The 14263-nt window shown below is 49.3% G+C and overlaps 1 protein-coding gene across 2 annotated transcripts; it reads left to right on the top strand.

The window, feature by feature from the left end:
• The first annotated feature begins 6336 nt into the window (after window positions 1-6336).
• FAM219B (family with sequence similarity 219 member B) lies at window positions 6337-13230 on the top strand. Of its 2 annotated transcripts, none has more exons than XM_054452453.2 (5): window positions 6337-6652; window positions 6874-6961; window positions 8009-8086; window positions 8528-8576; window positions 10443-13230. In XM_054452453.2, exons 1-5 carry the CDS (start codon window positions 6439-6441, stop codon window positions 10605-10607), a joined length of 594 nt encoding a protein of 197 aa, XP_054308428.1. In that variant the 5' UTR covers window positions 6337-6438; the 3' UTR covers window positions 10608-13230. The 2 variants fall into 2 exon arrangements, with proteins under 2 accessions (XP_054308428.1, XP_054308427.1); XM_054452452.2 differs by having other exon boundaries at window positions 6375-6652; window positions 10440-13230.
• The last annotated feature ends 1033 nt before the right edge of the window (window positions 13231-14263 follow it).

Genomic DNA, 14263 nt, shown 5'->3' with positions numbered 1-14263 from the left:
TCACTTCAGTTTTTCCTGGCTGTTTGTTTAACTTGATGCCAGAGAGCTTGTCCTTAGCAGCAGAGTCTATTAGACTATAGTCACAGTAGGTGTTTAGTGTTGCTGTAAAGGGATACCTGAGGCTGGGTAACTTTTTTTTTGAGATGGCGTCTCGCTCTGTCGCCCAGGCTAGAATGCAATGGTGTGATCTCTGCTCACTGCGACCTCCGCCTCCCGGGTTCAAGCAATTCTCCTGCCTCAGCCTCCCGAGTAGCTGGGACTACAGGCACCCGCCCCCATGCTCAGCTAATTTTTATACTTTTAATGGAGACAGGGTTTCACCATGTTGGCCGGGATGGTCTCGATCTCTTGACCTTGTGATCCACCCGCCTCGGCCTCCCAAAGTGCTGGGATTACAGGCATGAGCCACTGTGCCCGGCCTGGGGCTGGGTAATTTTTAAAGTAAAGGGGCTCATGCCTGTAATCCCAGTGCCTTGGGAGGCCAAGGCAGGAGGATTACTTGAGGCCAGGAGTTCGAGACCGGCCTGGGCCACATACTGAGACCCCCATCTCTACAAAAAAAAAAAATTTAAAAACTAGCCAGTTACAGTGGTATGTACCTATAGTCCTAGCTACTCAGAAAGGTGAGATGGGATGATTGCTTGGGCCCAGGAGTTCAAGGATACAGTGAGCTATGATCACAGCAGTGTACTCCAGCTTGGGCAACAGGGCAAGACCCCATCTCTTAAAATGTTTATTAGGCCGGGCACAGTGGCTCACGCCTGTAATCCCAACACTTTGGGAGGCTGAGGCGGGCGGATCACCTGAGGTCAGGAGTTCAAGACCAGCCTGACCAACATGGAGAAACCCCATTTCTACTAGAAATACAAAATTGTAGGCGTGGTGGCACATGCCTGTAATCCTAGCTACTCGGGAGGCTGAGCCAGGAGAATCGCCTGAACTGGGGAAGTGGAGGTTGGGGTGAGCCGAGATCATGCCATTGCACTCCAGCCTGGGCAATAATAGCGAAACATGGTCTCAAAAAAAAAAAAAAAAAAGTTTATTAGCTCACGGTTGTTTTGGCTGTACAAGAAGCATGGAACTGGCATCTACTTAGCTTCTGGTGAGGGCCTCAGGCTGCTTCCACTCACGGCGGAAGGCAGAGGGGAGCAGGCTTGAGCAGAAATCACTTGGTGAGCGAGGAAGCAAGAGGAAGGGGAGATACCAGGCTCTTTAATATCCAGGTCTCTTGAGATGATGGGGCCACCTTTTCCTGGCCAGTTTATCCTGACCTATTCTGAATCCACCAAGGCCCTGAATCTCATCTCCATCTCCACCTCTGCCTCCCACTATACCCCACAGACAAAGTGGTCATTCCTTTCTGAAGAACAGGCTGAGACTTTTCTGGGACCTGCTCTTTCTGGAGCCTCTGATGTTCCCTGTCTGGGTCTCCACATGCCTCCTTCGTGGTTCTTTGAGGAATCAGCTTCAATGTCACCTCCAAGTGTGATCTTCACTGATGACACAGCTCAGCACAGACCTGCCTGCTTCTCATTTATCTCAAGTAATTAACCAACCTACACCACGTGGCTGAATTCCCTCTCTCTGCATGTGTGTTTGTGTGTGTGTGTGTGGTCACACCATCTTATGTGACATTAATACCCAGTTATCTATATAGATAATATATATTCACACACAAATATATATCTAAGACTATCCCTATAATTAGTAAATTTCCACTGCTATGTTTTTATGTTTTTTTGGCTCCTTGGCTAAATCCACACTTCAAGAAAGCAGAGATAGTTTTTGTTTGTTTGTTTGTTTTGAGACGGAGTCTCGCTCTGTCGCCCAGGCTGGAGTGCAGTGGCACGATCTCGGCTCTCTGCAACCTCCGCCTCCTGGGTTCAAGCAATTCTCCTGCCTCAGCCTCCTGAGTAGCCGGAATTACAGGTGCACACCACCACGCCCGGCTAATTTTGTATTTTTAGTAGAGATGGGGTTTCACCACGTTGGTCAGGCTGGTCTCAAACTCCTGACCTCGTGATCCACCTGCCTTGGCCTCCCAAAGTGCTGGGATTACAGGCGTGAGCCACTGCGCCTGGCCGCAGACATAGTTTTTATGGCCCACTATATATATATATAATCGATATTTTTTTTAAAACCCAGCTCTCTCAGGAACGCATAGAATAAGAACTTACCACCTTCAGAGAGAGCGTTAATGTATTCGTGAGGGATCCACCCCCATGACCCAGATACCTCCTATTAGGCCCCACCTCCAACACTGGGGATCAAATTTAAACATGGGGTTTGGTGGAGAACAACCACAGCAGCCCGCCACAGCGGTGGCCATACCTTTGCATATAACTGTGAGGACAATGGTGGGTCTGGTAACCTGGGAATCCAGAAAGACCTGCAGATTCATAGGTCCTATCTAGTTATCTGTACTCTACCAATAATGAGAGAAGTTCCTTGGGCTAGAGGCCACAACCTGGTGAGACAGTGGCTTCTGAGATGGAAGAGAGCTTGAAAGGGAAGTAGCAGGATAAAAAAAAAATCTCTGTCCTCCATCCCTTTTAATGTTTAACCCCAGATACTTGCCTGTATGAAGGAATTCAGCTCGTCAACAGCAGAACCAGAATTCTCAACTGATGATGGAGATGTATCTGTCCCAGGACCAAGAAAGTTTAGGGAATAACTTAGATTTAGAGCCAGGGATAAAGAGTAACTGCCCAATGAGGGTTCCAAAAGCCAGGGTAGTAGTCCTTGCTCCTAACAGCCAATAATCTTTCCCCGAGGACTCACTACCCCCCAATAAGAAAGAAACAAGACTGGGAACTGGGAGATACCTTATTTGTCATCATTAGGTTTGCAAGACCCAGCATAGCACCTGTGACACAGTAGGAGATGAATAAAGCTATGCTGAATTGAGAAGCCCCAGGCCCAGCAAGGCAGCCAGCACAAGCACTGGGTTAAGGTCTGAGTAGTAGGGGCAAGGAAGAGGGGCTTTGTGCCCTTTCTGCTGTGGCAATTCTTGCTCTGGAGACTCATCCCCTTGCAACCTAGAGTTGGTTGGGGGTATTTTTGGTGGTGGGGTGGGTATTTATTTGTCTTAGGTTCCTAGTGAACATAATTTCTTTTTTTAAATTGTAAGTTATTTATTTTTTGAGACAGGGTCTCACTGTCATCTAGGCCGGAGTGCAGTGGTGCGATCGCAGCTCACTGCAGCTCCACCTCCTGTCAGGTCAGCCTCAACCGCGTGGGCTCAGGTGATCCTACCACCTCAGACTCCCAAGTAGCTGAGACCACAGGCACACACCACCATGCCCAGCAACTTTTTCTATTTTTTTGTGGAGACGGGGCTTTGCCATGTTGCCCAGGCTGCTCTTGAACTCCTGGCCTCAAGCGATCCACTTGTCTTGGCCTCTCAAAGTGCTGGGATGACAGGCGTGAGCCCTAGTGAACATAATTTCTTAAGTGGAAAAGGGAACTGCCCACATCCAGGCCAGGATCATTGAGCACAACTATCACAAGATCACAATTTCTTCATTAATAATGACTTTATATAATCTCTTAAGAGCTCTTCCAGGCCGGGTGCGGTGGCTCACACCTGTAATCCCAGCACTTTGGGAGGCCAAGGAGGGCAGATCACGAGGTCAGTAGATCAAGACCATCCTGGCTAATATGGTGAGACTCCCTTTCTACTAAAAATACAAAAAAAATTAGCCGGGCTTGGTGGCGGGCGCACGTAGTCCCAGCTACTCGGGAGGGTGAGGCAGGAGAATGGTGTGAACCTGGGAGGTAGGGCTTGCAGTGAGCCGAGATCGTGCCACTGCACTCCAGCCTGGGCAACAGAGCAAGATTCTGTCTCAAAAAAAAAAAAAAGATCTCTTCCAGCCCCAAAGTTCTATGATACTAGTTAACTAAAAGAGGGGAAATAGGATATTAATTCAACAAATACTTATTACTATAACCTTATGCTAAAAAGTGAATAAGGCAGTCTGCCCTTGGGGAGTGTAAAGTCAAATGAGAGAATGAACACTAAATCCTTGTAATGCTGTATAAGGGTTGTGTAAATAATAGCATATATTTCTTGAACACTTACTATTTTCCAGGTGTCATTCTAAACACTTTACAACTGAACTTCACAATTCCACTTCCATTAAATGGGTTTTCTTATCTCCACTTAGCTAAAGAAACTGAGACATAAAGAGGTTTAATAATTTGCCAGTAGGTAACAGAGCAAATAATTTGGCTTCAGGGTCTATGTTCAATCACTCAGCAGTTAACAACATTATTGATGGAAGATTGGGAGGAGCGTGCATGAAGGCTCTCACACTTTTGCTACAAGTTCCTAGTGATTTTGTGACATTAAGTGGGTTTAGGTCGGGGTTCCCAAGCCCCAGGCCATGGATGGGTACTGGTCCATGAGTGAGCAAAGCTTCATCTGTATTTACAGTGGCTCCCCATTGCTCACATTACCACCTGAGCTCCGCCTCCTGTCAGATAAGCCGTGGCATTAGAGCAGCATGAACCCTATTGTGAACTGCACATGCAAGGGATCTAGGTTGTGGGCTCCTTATGAGAATCTAATGCCTGATGATCTGTCATTGTCTCCTATCACACCCAGATGGGACCGTCTAGTTGCAGGAAAACAAGCTTGGAGCTCCTACTGATTCTAAGTTGAGTTGTATAATTATTTCATTATATATTGTAATGTAATAATAAAGTGCACAATAAATGCGCTTGAATCATCCCAAAACCAGCCCCCACATTTCCACCCCCTGGAAAAACTGTCTTCCACAAAACCAACCCCTAGTGCCAAAAAGGTTGGAGACTGCTGGTTTAAATCACATTTTCTTTGGCCCTTGGTGAAGTCCCCATCAGCATAACCAGGAGAAAACCACTTCGTTGTTTTTTCTCTTTTTTTGGCTGGGGGGTGGTTGTTTTGTTTGTTTTTGAGACAGCGTCTTGCTCTGTTGACTAGGCTGGAGTGCAGTGGCCCGATCCCGGCTCACTGCAACCTCCGCCTCCTGGGTTCAAGTGATTCTCGTGCTTCAGCCTCCTGAACAGCTAGGATTACAGGCATCCAGGCATCCGCCACCACGCCCAGCTAATTTTGTATTTTCAGTAGAGATGGGGTTTCACCATGTTGGCCAAGCTGCTCTTGAACTCCCTACCTCGGGTGATCCGCCCGCCTCAGCCTCCCAAAGTGCTGGGATTACAGATGTGAGCCACTGTGCCCGGCCAGAAAACTACTTCTTTGGAGTCCACAGGCAACTGGATACAAATTCCAAGTTTATCACTTAACTGGTAAACTTGACCAAGTCTAAGCTTCATTTGTTTAACAAGAATAACTATTGGCTTCATTGGGAGGTTATAACGATTAAATACTAAGTTGAGCTACATGAACCTGCTGTTTCTGGAGGCAAAAACAGTCTAACATCATGGGGAATGGGGGGAATCTACCAAAATGGTAAGGATTCCTTTGTGCTTTTGATTTTTGAAAACTTCAGCCCTGAATTCTTCCTTTTCACCTCTCTTTCCCAAGGCATAGTGCCACCCAACGGTCTGCGTGGCCCTGGGAGCTCGGAGGTTGCACACTGTTGACCTACCCTATTGAGGCCAGTAAGTTAGTCAAGGGACAGCCTCATGAGATTTGGGAGTTTTACAAGGATCTGGAGTTTCTTTCCAGCCAGTCACAAGCACATCCCTGGGGGCTAGAGAAGTCAAGAGCCCTGACACATAGCCTACCACACACAGACTCAGAGTGCACTTTCACCCTCCTTTTCAACGCCTATTTGCCTCACTGTACAATGAGTAGTGACATTGGCTCTATTTTTAAATGTGGAAACTGAGGCCTAGAGAGGGTCAGATCATGTCCAAGGTCACAGGCACCGCTTGGTGTTGGAAAGAAGGTGGGGTTTGGCGTCAGATGGATCAGCGCAAGCACTGCCTCTAGATGTGTCACCTTCACAAGGTTCTTTAACTTCTGGGGCCTGTTTCTTTTGCTAGAAAAGGTCGCTGACAATGCTTGTCCTCATATGACTCTTTAACCCAAGTCTGCTCTCTGGCAGCCCCATATGTGGGGAGATCCCCAAGGAGACACTGCGAGAAGCACGGAGTGCGGCGCGCCAGGACTCAAACCGTGGGCGCCCGACCGACGCACACGCGCAGCCCCACAACAGTATCAGTATTTAATTTCCTCTAGAGACAGAACTGAGCCTAACCATCACCAGGCTCAAGCCGCCTATCCCAAAAGCGAGAACGGAACGGCCCGGCCCCCCGAAAAGAAGGCGGCACATTTCGGCCAAGTCCTCAGACTACCGAACTGGAGAGCTCCGGAAGGGGACGAACTGCGCCTGCGCACCGCCATCTTGTTAAAAGAGCCCGCCTCACCCAAGGCCTGTCACTCGTTTGCCACGGGCGGGGTTGCACCATCCGGCAGGGCGGGGCCCGGCCATGGCGACCGCGGAGCCCAGCGGGCGCGCGGTGCGGTTGTCTACCCCGGGACCCCGGCCCAGCGGGGCTCGGGACCGCGCGCCGGGAGCTGCGGGGGCACCCTCCGGGCAGATCGGTAATAGAGCCCTCCGTCTGGGGGAGCGCACCCCTGCGGCCGTGGAAAAGCGGGGGCCATACATGGTGACGCGCGCACCCTCCATTCAAGCCAAGCTGCGTGAGTGTGGCCCGATGGTCGGGGGAGGTCTGTCCCTGGGCGGGCGGCCGCGTCCCCAGGGCGGGCTCCGGAGCTCCGCTGAGCCTCGGCCCCGGAGGGAAGGGGTTAGCTGCAGCCTGCTCTCGCCCCTCAAAATCCGTTCGGAAAGAGCGGCCTCCCAGCCTTCGGGAGACGCGGCGGAGTGGGGAAGACCCGGCTGACCCGGGTCCTTTAACTTCCAGAGAAGCACCGGGACCTGGCCAAGGCCGTTCTGCGGAGAAAAGGCATGCTGGGGGCCTCGCCGAACCGCCCAGACTCTTCAGGGAAAAGGTCTCAGCAGGCGCCACCTCCTCTGTGCCAGCAGCTTTAGAGAAGGCTTTAATCCCCAGGACGGAGACAGGGTGCTCTGGTTTAAGGCCGAGCTAGCGATTCCCCTGATGCAACCTGTCAGGTTCACTATCTTTAAAATGGGAAGAGGAACAATCTCCTCTTTTCCTTTAAGGATGTGATAGGATCAGAGAAAGGGCTTCGGAATAAGGGAGTTCTGTGAGTGCACAGGCTCATTCACTATCATTCTCCTCCTCTGTTAGGGAGGAGAATGGTGGCTGGAGTCCCCAGGAATGAGGACGAAGAGCAGTGTGGGAATGGCTAGACCTGTTTTTGTTTGTTTGTTTTTAACAGAATAGTAAACTCGGAGCTGCATAGAACCTTATTCAGTGCCTCCTTTTACAGATAAGGGTTGAAACTCGGAGAAGTGAAGGTTAACCCTAACCTTTTACCCAAAGACTTGCAGTTTTTTGTCCTCTGATTAAATAAGTGGGGAGAGGGTCCTTTTCCTAGTTCAGGCAAGGGGAGGTGTGCTTTTTTCCAAGACTTATGGGAGGAGTAGAATACAGGCCGGCCGTGGTGGCTCACGACTGTTAATTCCAGCACTTTGGGAAGCCGAGGCGGGTGGATCACTTGAAGTCAGGAGTTCGAGACCAGCCTGGCCAACATGGTGAAACCCCGTCTCTATTAAAAATACAAAATTAGCTGGGCACGCCTGTAGTCCCAGCTACTCAAGAGGCTGAGGCAGGAAAATCACTTGAACATGGTAGGTGGAGATTGCAGTGAGCCGAGATCGCGCCACTGCACTCCAGCCTGGGTGACAGGGCCAGACTCTGTCTCAAAAAAAAAAAAAAAGAATGAGGACGTACACATTGTGAGGCACTGTTAGCCAGGTACATGGAGCTGCAGGCAGTGGTGGCTGTGACCAGGGAGAAGGCAAGTCAGTAGTGCAGTCAATTCTTTCTCCTTCAGGGCGAGGACTTTGGCTATCCCTGTGAAATGCCTATGCTTTCATCTGTGTTTGGTCTCTTCTCCCCCGTCTCCCCTCAGGTCAGTGAAGTTTAACAAGGGCTATACTGCTCTTAGCCAGAGTCCAGATGAAAACCTGGTGTCCCTCGACTCTGACAGGTGAGTGCTCCCCTTGGAAATATCCCCTTGGGAAGCAACTTGGCTGGAACTGAAGATCGCCTGATGCCTTTGCTTGTTCCCTGTCTCCTCCAAGGCCCTTCATGTATATTCCAGGGCTGTTCTCTTCTGAACAATATCCCTTCCCAGGATGGCTTGGTTAGAAGACTCATAGGTAATCATGCTGCTCTAGAATTCGGAGCACCGATGTCCGGGGGATCATCCTGCCCTTTTATGTTTGCGCTGTTAGTGAGAGTGACCCTGTCCCTGCCAGAACCAATTGAGGGAACCAGTATTACTCAAGGCCTATTCAGACTTGAGTTCTGTTGTGTGTGGCTTTTGCTTCACAAGTCTTCCAGATGCCCTTGCATGCTCTCCGCCTGATGATTTACAGCCGTGCGCCACAGGTACCTCCCGGAACTGACTGTTTTCCTCTTCTCCTAGTGATGGGGAGCTGGAATCCAGATACTCCTCCGGGTATTCATCTGCAGAGGCAAGTCCAGAACACCTTTCTGTGCAGGGCCAGGCTGCAGGCAGCATTACCACCACTGCCAAATGCTTGTTTGGTGCCCGCTGTGAGCACAGCACTGTGCCAGACTTCTGGTCTGTTCTATGATCTTCCACTCTGCCCTCTTCCCCCAGTGGAGGTATAGGTGACCAAGGAGGGCTGTTGAGAATCAAGGAGACCATATAGACTCAGGGCTAGAAATGATCTCAGAAGTCATGTAAGCTGGGCATGATGGTACATGCCTGTAGTCCCAGCTACTAGGGAGGCTGAGGCGGGAGGATTGCTTGAGCCCAGGAGTTCTAAGACCAGCCTGGACAATATAGCAAGACGCTGTATCTAAAATAAGACTCTAAAATAAAGTCTTCTAGGCCACAGCTTGGAAAAGGAATCCTTTTGATAGATCCCAGCTAAGTGTTTACTAGTCTGTGCTTACTTGAATGCTTTTTGTAACTGGGTACTCACCACCTCCAAGGAACGTTGCTACCCACCCTTCCCTCAACACACACAAAATTTTTTCTTTGAGTAGCTCTTAGAGAAATCTTCCTTATTAATCTGAATGGGTCCATTGGTCCTTGACCTGCTTTCCAGTGTCACACAGCAACTCTAGTTTCTCTGAGATCAGCATTTCTGTCTCTCCCCTGCCTGTCTTCCACCAAGCTTGCTTTCTTCCAGACCAAACAAATTCTGTTTCTTCAGTTGTTCCATCTGTGAAAACTCAGGCTAAAATACTCCTGGGATAACCATGTGGACATTTTTCTAGAGTGACTGTCCCAGATAGAAACACAGGGATGTAAAATCCTGGCATTTGCAGCTCATTCTCTTTGACAGCGGTGAAGTGCTAGGGACCTGACTCTACACCACTTGCTTTTCTTACTCTCCTGGAAATCTTGGCTAATCTCTGAGTTTCTGTCACAGAGAACAGAGCAGTTTGCAAATTGTGTCCTCCTTAAATGTCTGAGTGTCAAAGATTGTGTGTAAGAGGCAGTCTTACACTTGCCCCAGCCTCATTTCTTTTTCTTTTTCTTTTTTTTTTGAGACAGAGTCTCACTCTGTCGCCCAGGCTGGAGTGCAGTGGCACGATCTCAGCTCACTGGAAGCTCCGCCTCCCAGGTTCACGCCGTTCTCCTGCCTCAGCCTCCTGAGTAGCTGGGACTACAGGCACCCGCCACCATGCCCAGATAATTTTTTCTATTTTTTAGTAGAGATAGGGTTTCACCATGTTAGCCAGGATGGTCTCGATCTCCTGACCTCATGATCCACCTGCCTCGGCCTCCCAAAATGCTGGGATTACAGGCGTGAGCCACCGCACCCAGCCTTATTTTTCTTATGTTCAGTGAACTGATGAAACCAACCAACAAATTCCACTTTGCAGGAATCCGGCTCTGTTGGCATCAAAGGATAAGTCTAACCAGCAGTGTGTAGACAAAGCTGCTCACCACCCCCTTCCACTGTAACCCATGCTCTACTACGCTAGCCCATTGTTCTGTTATTATCCCATATTCTTCAGCCTTGATAGGGACTAGTCTGGGCTCCCAGTGGGAACAGTCAGAGCACTGATTTTGAAACATAATTGGGAACTTGATATTTACATGAATGCCTCAGGATTTAGTGAGAACAGATCCCTGGGGGTCAGTAACAGTGAAGCCTGGACAGTACTAAGGCTTACTGCTGGCTGAGGCACAAGTAGGAGAAGGTGGTACTTCCTCCTGTAGTCCAGGGATGTGTGGGGTTGGCCTGGGGTGGGACATGGACAGGAAGCCCTGGTAAGGGAATGTGGTTCTGTCTTTTGGGTAGCAGTTATTTCTGCTTTGCATCTTGGCCTATAGTTCCCTCCTCTCCTTCTCTTAGCAGGTGAACCAGGATGTCAGCCGGCAGCTGCTTCAGGATGGGTATCACCTGGATGAGATTCCAGATGACGAGGACTTGGACCTCATCCCCCCTAAGCCCATGGCCTCTTCAACGTGCTCCTGCTGCTGGTGCTGTCTTGGGGACTCTTCCTCCTGTACCCTCCAGTAGACATTACTCTCCAAGATGGGCCCTGCTCACCATGAGGCCTACAGAGCCCTGTTGGTCACTCATAGCTCACACAGTGCAGTGAGCACTGAAGTCACTGACCCCTAGAAAGTGACCTGCAGGTAGCCCTTACCTGTTGCTTCTCAGGCCAGAGGCCCCCATCTGGGCTGTGGACTGATAGGTAGAATTCTGTAGTTTTCCTCTGCTGTTGGAGCAGAGTTTGGAGAAGTCACTTTAATAAGGGCAGGACAGAGAATTTTGGTTCTTATGGTGGGTGACAAAGGTGGCTAAGAAAAACACTTGCAGACAGCTTGACTGGTATTTGTCATAGTGCTTCAGGGAGGCAAAAAGGGAGCTCTTGTGCCCAGGCTGTGCTAGATAGTGTTGTATGGAGGCAGGAAATAGCACTTTATGGTTTATTATAGCTGGCAATCCAAAAAAGAATTTAACTGTTTGAGACCAGTTCGAGAAATTCCATTTGCTCTATTCTTCCTAGCTCTAAGATGGTTTGCAGGCTTGACCTTCAAGAGAGCATAAAGTGAGTCCTTTTGTCCCTCTTCAGGTTGCACCTGTCTAACTATGACAGGGATCATAGCAGGTTGCTTAATGACACAGCAGGATCCTGGCTCCAGAATCCCTGGACCTGGGGCATCCCCAACTGGTCCAACTGTCCGGGTGAGTTTAGTGATTCTGGTTTGCCCTTCCCTAGTTAGAGAAAAACTGCTCCGACATGTTCATATTTATTTATTTGTATTTCCTTGGTCTGGGCGAGTTTCTTCACCCAGTCTTTGAGCTAAAGATTAGGTCGAAGGTACTGGGGCTGGCCCCAGAAGCCTGCAGTTTTTATTATTACCAGCAGAGGGAGCTACAGGGAGCAGTCCGGTGCCTTCCTATTTGTTTACTTTTTAAACTTTTGAGAAGTAGCAATGGACTCGTGAGAGTGGGTGTACAGCTGTGTGGGCTTTGTCCTAGACTGAGGCTTACAGACAGGAAGGGTAGGAGAGACCTAAGCCAGCTCCTAGACCCTTGCCTGAGGAAATCAGTCCACCAGTGTAAAGGGCCTCCCTTCACTCCAGCATGGACCATTCTATTGCCAGATTCTTCTGGTCACAGCATGGGCCTCACTGGATACTCAGGATTGGGCTTTAAGCAGACCTCTGGGTGTAACACAGCCTCTTTCAGCCCCCAGCCCAAACAGCAGAAATAGGCATAATTTCTGCTGTGACACCCCCTACCCGCAAATTGGAGAGTATCTCTTGCTATACTCTATACCAAGCCTCTTTCTAGAATTTTTCCAACAGGTTTTGTTTTTTGGCTTAACTCAGAACCATGGTGAGCGTTCTGCTTTGTTTTGCTTTGTTCTGCTTTGTCACCCAGGCTGGAGTGCAGTGGTGCAATCACAGCTCACTGCAGCCTCAACCTCCCAGGCCCAAGCAATCCTCCCACACGGTGAGCTTTGAATGGGCATAGACAGGGTTCCCAGCCCAATAGTCGAGATGGGGGTGTAGGTTCTACATGAGAAAGTATCCAGTCTCTTGCTTTACTCAGTGTCCTGTGACCACTAGAGGCATGAGAGGGACAACACACTCTTTTCGCTCTACCACAAGGGGTGACTAGAAGATGAGAAAGTCTAATAAAAAGATACGGCCTTATTTGTTATTTGTCTGACAACCATCCTCACAATGGTAGTCCTGTGAGTGCTTGATGGACATCTATCTTTGTGTTTTTCTCAAACCATGGAAGGTTGAGAGGAATATACAGTATCTGGGGGCTGACTTACTCTACTAGCTAGCAGCATCACAGCAGAGAGATAGGACAGAGACCAGAGTCATGCCAGCTTGGGGTCTTGGGAAGAGAGGAGGCAGATGGTTACTCTGTTCTGGAATGGGACTCTGCAGCTTTATGCAGGTGGCCAACATTCTGCGCATTTTGTGCAAATGCTTGTAGAGCTGAAGAACATTTCCATCCAGAACCCCTTCCACATCTGCAGAGACCATGTCCAGGCCTTTCTTGTGTCTGAGAGGTGAAGTGCACATGTGGAAAGGGATCAAGTGTAGCACAGTGTAAAGAGAGACAGCGACACGGGTAGAGGGACCCAGTGTGTGCTAGGAGGTGGCTGTGGAAGGTGAGTAGAGACCCACATCTCTGTTGGGGAGGTGTGGTCAGGGCAGAATGGCCTGGGTGTTTAGCAGCTGCTAGGGGTGAGGGTGGCAGGACCCCAAACCAAGGCCCTCTGCATCGTTGTAATAATCAGCTCTGGCATATTCAGCTGCAACTGTCCCTGAAGAAGAGATTTCTGAGCTGGTTGACCCATGTAGGAGAGTGTTACCTTGTAGAAAAAGCTGGAGGGACCTGGTGGGACAGTGCAGTGACGCAGGGTAGAAATGGTCAGTTGTTTGGGGCCGGTGGCCACATACCAAAATACCACCAATGTGCCCAGGGCCAAACTGCCTTAATTCTGAGTGCTGTGTGTTCTGCAGGTGACAGTTTCCTGAGGAGAGGGGTGTATCCAGGCTTACCTCCCAGCAGGAATGGTACCATATGGTGTTTATGTACTACTCTATAGAACTCTTGGCTTGCACTTCTACAGCTCTGTACATTTATAAGAATAAATGCAATCACACTAGTTGAGCTGTATCTGTGTTGCAGTAGGATTTTAAAGGCCTTGGCCAGGCACAATGGCTCATGCCTGTAATGCCAGCACTTTCGGAGGCTGAGGCAAGCAAATCACAAGGTCAGGAGTTTGAGACCAACCTGACCTGACCTGCAATTGTAGATCCTGTCACCCCGTCTCTACTGAAACCCCGTCTCTACTAAAAATACAAAAAATTAGCTGGGTGTGGTGGCAGGCGCCTGTAGTCCCAGCTACTCAGGAGGCTGAGGCAGGAGAATCGCTTGAACCCAGTGGGCGGAGGTTGCAGTGAGCTATCGCGCCACTGCACTCCAGCCCGGGAGACAGTGTGAGACTCCGTCTCAAAAAAATAAAAGTTAAGAATATCCTGGATATCCTGAAATGAAGAAATAGCTTAATAGCTGACTACAGCAATTCCTTCTGGAAACTCCTTCCCCTTTCTGCTGTTCCCACTGGGCACCACTTTTGGGCCTGTTTCACTGGACAGCATGAGTGAAATAGGCTCTTGCAAGTCACTTCTATAGAATGGGTTCCCTTTAGCAGACCTTTTCTTTCCAGCTCATCTTTATTGTTTTTTAGCTGAAGAAAATTTGGAGGCAAAAAAACCCAGGAGATTTTTGACGGTGGAACTCCATTGTATAGGGGCTCTAGTGTGGGCAGAAGCCCAGAAAGATTCTTTTGTATGAATTTAAACCTTTATCCCACAGGAAGGAGCCAGTGGACTAAGTGATTAGTCTGTGGTGACAGGATCTACGATTGCAGGTCAGAAACCTCAGCAGCAGCAGACAGCCGACAGCCTCTTGCAGGTGTGTGCCACCCCTGGAGCAGGGCATCGGGAGATTCCCTCCTTCACACTTCCTGCCGGTTTAGGAAAGCTAACTGGGCTTCTCCTCACCATGAAAATTTTCTAATTCGGTTCCTGAGTCCCTGTAATCTACAACAGTTGAGTATGTTCTAGAGAAGTGGTTGACAGTCAATAGTTTCAGCTTTGCAGGCCGTACAGTCTAGTGCAACTCTTCAACTTTGC

This window comes from Pongo pygmaeus, chromosome 16 (genome assembly GCF_028885625.2).
Source record: "Pongo pygmaeus isolate AG05252 chromosome 16, NHGRI_mPonPyg2-v2.0_pri, whole genome shotgun sequence".
Taxonomy (NCBI): Eukaryota; Metazoa; Chordata; class Mammalia; order Primates; family Hominidae; genus Pongo; species Pongo pygmaeus.
The sequence above is the reverse complement of the archived record's forward strand: the minus strand, read 5'-3'. Positions and strand labels throughout refer to the sequence as shown.